The sequence below is a fragment of the Triticum dicoccoides genome, chromosome 3A (genome assembly GCF_002162155.2).
Source record: "Triticum dicoccoides isolate Atlit2015 ecotype Zavitan chromosome 3A, WEW_v2.0, whole genome shotgun sequence".
NCBI classification, from domain to species: Eukaryota; Viridiplantae; Streptophyta; class Magnoliopsida; order Poales; family Poaceae; genus Triticum; species Triticum dicoccoides.
In genome coordinates this window covers 724536013-724541172 of record NC_041384.1, presented here as the reverse complement: position 1 = coordinate 724541172, position 5160 = coordinate 724536013, and the positions used below count along the sequence as shown (strand labels likewise).

The window sequence follows — 5160 nt, the reverse complement described above, 5'->3', positions numbered from 1 at the left end:
GGCGGGACGACGCCTGCGGAGTCCGCAGCGGACGGCGGCGCCGCGGTGTGGACCACGAGATCACGCCCGAGCGAGGGCGCCGGCGGCGTGGAGAAGACGGAGCCGATGCTCCTTGTCCCGGTCGGAGCGGGAATGGAGACGGCATCGAGCGGGAGGTTGATCAGAGCCGCAAGAGAGGCCGGGAGGAAGCCCGCAGCAGTGGAACCGGTGGTGGCGGCGCTCGACATGGCGGCGGCGCGATCGGTGGCGCGGCGGCGGCGGTGAAGGCGGCGGCGGCTGCGGCGGCGGTGCGGGTATTAGGTTTTAGAAGCGGAAGCGATCGTAACCTAGCGTGATACCATGTAAGACAATAAGTTTTGGGAACCAGCACAACCCTCTAGGGGTGGCTTATCTCATTATATATAATGGTTCTGTTACAATACGTACATAGGTACAGAAGCTATACATAGTCTAACAGTGAGCAGCCAGGATGAACACGCCCTCCGCCCACACCGCAACAAAGCCCACATCCCATCCTTATTCCCAAAAACAGCGCCTTCAAGAAGGTTTCGGCGCCAGAGGCGTCGCCGCCGTCCAACAGAGTTGAGGTGTTAACCCGGGAGACAAGGGGGACGGGGGTGGGGAACAGGACCTGACCGACGCCTCCAGGAAGGTGAGCGGAGCTCATGGGCATCGCCGCCGTTGCAGCCGGCAAGGCTGGCAGGGTTTCCCCCTATCCTGCATCCCGGCACCCGCTCCCACCCGACGAAAATCGGAGCTGCACGACGGAGCAGGCCGGATCTGGGGGATGAGCTCGCTGGAGAGGTGTAGGAGTGGAGATGGCCAGATCTGACGCCGCCGAGGCCGACGCCGCCACAGCGCCCTGGCCCGCGTCCTCCGGTGGATTCGCCGTTCGCACGGCCGAGATCCGCCGGCCCGCGCCCGCGCCACCAGATGCCGAAAGCTGGGGCGCCTCACCAGCCGAGGCCGCCGCCCCGGAACCCAGGGCCCCCCGCGAGCGAGGCGGGGCAGCGAGGGCCCCGCCGCCACCTTCATCAGCAGCGCGCGGGCTTGCCCGGCGGCTGCTTCAGGCGGCGGCGAGGGGAGATCTAGGAGGGGAGGGAGATGGCGCGGCTAGGGTTTCGCCCCTCGGGCCGCCCGAGCGGGGCGACGCGAGGGAGAGAGAGCTTTATGTGATCTTTCACTCCAAACCGTGTCATTAAAGTCCTTGTTCAGATCAGTGTTTCCATTAGGGTGTGTTCGGTTTGAGAAGAATCAAATGAGCGTGATATCTGACAACGTCGTGACAAGCATTTCTTGTCTTTCTTATGTTCTACTCGAAAGATAAGTCGGAACATTTTACCTGTAGAATTACCCATTTAAGATGCTCCAGGAGACTTTGTTCACGTTCATCACAACTCAGTCATTTGGTTGCCAGTGTAAAAACATCTCGTTGCAAAAATTATGAATAGTATGTATCCAAATTAGACAAACAAGAACCTCTATAATTAATGATGAAAAATTATTCACAATTTCTGCGGACATGTTTCACTAAAGTTCTCACCAATTTCAAACACCATGGAAATTTTTTCCTATAACCAAGACGACAGTCTACAAAAGTGTAGATGAATAGATAATCTCACCCCGTGTGCATGGCATGCTCGGCTCCGAGATGTCGTACATGACCTATCCCCTGCCTCTTGTACCACTTTTGTACATGTGTAAATGCGCACTGAACATATCAATACAATTCAACGGTTGAGCTCGGTAAAACAATTCCACGTATTATGTCCCTGAATAAGAATTGACACTTACTCATGAAGTGTCAGTCTGAGTCAGGGTTGAATCAAGTGGACCGAGCTTCAGCAACCTTGGCGACACAGTTCTATTTCACATACGCCCACCACTGAACCTAGTCTTTTTTCTTTGTCCTTGTCTTCAAAGATTGTGCAAATCAAAACCAAGTATGTGGCAATCATTCCCAAAAGGAGTCCCGCTTCGATACATAGGTGCAACCTATCGAACCCCGCACCAACCACACGTGAGTGCTGATCAATTGCCAGACGAGCTAACAAACTTCTTTGTAAATTAGGAAAGCGTGTATAATAAGCACCAGCAGCCAGAACCACATCTAAAAAATTGTTTTAAATTTTGAAATGCGATTTTTTCCCAGTTTTATTTCTTTATTAGTTTTTCTTTTTCTTTTTATTTCCTGATTCTTCTTTATAAACAAAAATTTCACAAATCGATAGCATTTTATCAGACTGTTTATATTTCCAAAAAAAAATCGGTAAATTTAAAATTGTTCAGAGTTTTTTTAATTTCCCCATTTTATAAAAATAGTTGGATTTTATAAAGTTATAAATGTATTAATATTGACTCCAGTTTTCGAAACAAGATACCGTTTTCAAAAAATGCGCATTTTCACAAAATTTTCGCAGGTTCAAAAATCGTTGGATTTATAGTTCGTGAGAAAGTTTAAATCAAGAATATTTTTTGGCATTCTGAACAATCCTTGAACAATACCAATATTCAATGCAAAGTAAACCAAATTTGAAAAAATTAGAACACTTTATGAATTTATGAACCATAATTTCAAAACCCAAACAATTATCAAAAACTCATTTTTTTGGAAAGCCAAACAATTTTTAAATTGCAAAAAAATTACTAACAAAATTTGAAATAGCTGAATGATACTTGAAAGACATGATTTGTTTTTTGAAAAATACCCATTTTTAAAATTCGATAATTTTCTGAGTTTGTGAGTAAAATTTTAAATCACAAACACTTCTATGAATTTTGAACATTTTTACAAACACAAATAATTTTCAAAATCGATGAACTTTTCTCAAATCTTTGAGCGCTTGGTCCGGTCTAACAAGCGCCCAGCGGGAGCGATGCCGTCACTTAGTTGGGCCAAGGCCTAAGCATTTTTTTTGTTTTTTATTTCTTCGTTTGTTTTGTTAATTCAGTTTTTCCTTCTTTATTTTTTTATTTTTTTAAAGTTGTTCAAAAATTTGAAATATCGTCTGAAATACCAAAAACAATAGTTTTAAGTAAATGTTCTAAATTATGATTTAAAATTATTTTTTCCTTAAAATATTTATTAAATGATTTTTCTTAAATAGTATTTATTAATTTCAGGTTTTATCCTTTTATAAGTATTAGTTATCTTAGAACATACAATAACATTTGTAAGTATCTGTCTAAATTACAATTTCAAATTCTTTTTTCTTTAAGTCGGGCATGGATGCGTACCATGGGTATACCCACCTGCTAGCAAAAGTTGAAATCATTTTAAGAATGTCCCAAAAAACACCACGTTCAATGTAGGTTCTCCAGGTAGGCCAAAAAGCTTTGTTTGGAGCACGTTGTTTCTCGACGTCCGTTAAATGACCCCAATTTCTTTCGTTGGCTTGTATGACAAAATCAAGTTGTTTTCGTTTTCATCATTTTTTTACATTTTCTAAGTGTTCGCAATAAAAAAGGGCCATAAATGACCGGATGTGTCGCAACTTGGATTCGGTGTCGAAAATCGTCAAACCTGGTATGAATGCCTACCATGGGCATTTCCACCTGCTTGCAAAAGTTGGGGTCATTTCAAAAATGTCTAAAAATATACCATGTTCAACCAGTGCTGCAAGCCAGTGTTGCCACAACCGTCGACAAGTTGCAAGCGGGTGCTGCGAGGCGGCCGGGGTTGCTATGACGGGTGGCATTGCTATGAGCTGATGCTGCCGGCGCGGCCATACTGCGACCCAGTGCTGCAACGACACCGCCATGCTGTGAGCGGGAGTGCTGCATGTCGGTTTTGCGATGGCGCCGCCGTGCAGGCCGCCGGAGTTGCTAGGTGCTATGGTTGTGGTGGGGTTATGCGATGAGAAGACAGAGGGAAGGAAGATAATGTCGTGTTGACTTCCATTGACGGCTACAGACGCCCAGACTATACGGTTCATCAGGTGGATGTTGTTTTGCTTTTGTGCATCCGGATGACGCCTAGCAGCCTCCTTACTTTTCTATCTCTTCTTCACATAGGCAAAAATTTCATGTAAGCCGGATATAAGCCTGCTATTGAACTTGCTCTTAGAAGGGTTGCAGCTAGGATGCAAGAGGCACTCCGTATATCCTGCAAAACCAACAAACTAGTTTGTTCCTCAATACCGTGCCAATACCATAATGACTCAATTGCAGTGTCCTTGTGCAAAACCAACAAACTAGTTTGTTCCTCAATACCGTTCCACAGAATGGATGTAGGATATACAACACTGACAGGATAATCTCTTAATCAGTCCGGATGGCGCAATCATTGGCACCTCACGATATTGTATAACAAAACTACATGCCAAGTTATACTTCAAGACGTATCATCCTAGAACAATAATAATATTTGAAAATAAAAATACATAGCGATAGCATCGCCATGATTTTTTTTTTAGAAAAGGAGGACGACCCTACAGCATTGAAATGCATGCGAAAGTGGAAATGAAAAAAAAACATGAAAGACCAATACTCATGTACGGACGCCGGCGGTGCCGTTGCATTCAGCTTCCTCCATTGCATCCATACCTTTTCAGGCAACCCCGGCCGGTGTACGAGTCTCCGCGCGCCGGGCAGTTTTGGATGCAGCTTGGCCTGTTGCCGTCCAGGGCGCTCTGGCCGACGTTGATGGCGAGGATGCGGCGGTGGACCTCCAGGTCCACCGTGAGCTCCGGCGCCACGACGTCCTCCAGCTTCATCGCTGACATCCGCTGCCGCATCGCCACCGCCGCGTCCATGCTGGCGGGGCCGCCGGCGAAGGTTGCAGCCTTCGCGCCCGGACCAGCGACCAGAAGAAGCGCGAGGATGGCAAGAGAGATGCACGCCTTTCTGCCCATGCTAGCTTAGCTAATCCGTGTGTGCTATGCTGGCTATGATCAGCACTGCTCTAATTATAGTACATCGTGGTTTGGTACTGGGCACCTCTCATGGCCCCCATATAGATTGGACGTATGTGTCTGCTGACCGGCCTCTTGATTCCAATGCATTGTAGTTTCGTTTAGATATAATGTAAGAAGGACGCCTGATGTTGCTCCTCGCCAAACATACTAGTCACATGCGGCTTGGAAGGGTCTGAGGCCACGACGCATCTGACAAACTCATGTCATGTCCTAAACTTGAAATTTAGGTCCCTCGCTAACTTTT

The 5160-nt window shown here is 46.3% G+C and overlaps 1 protein-coding gene across 1 annotated transcript; it reads right to left on the bottom strand.

The window, feature by feature from the left end:
* Positions 1-4175: 4175 nt before the first annotated feature.
* Positions 4176-4867, bottom strand: LOC119273495. Its single transcript, XM_037554640.1, has one exon. It carries the CDS (start codon positions 4851-4853, stop codon positions 4521-4523), a length of 333 nt encoding a protein of 110 aa, XP_037410537.1. The 5' UTR covers positions 4854-4867; the 3' UTR covers positions 4176-4520.
* Between the last annotated feature and the right edge of the window lie 293 nt (positions 4868-5160).

Coding starts and splice junctions, on each gene's coding strand:
- LOC119273495 (XM_037554640.1), bottom strand. CDS start 4,853: ATGGGCAGAAAGGCGTGCATCTCTCTTGCCATCCTCGCGCTTCTTCTG.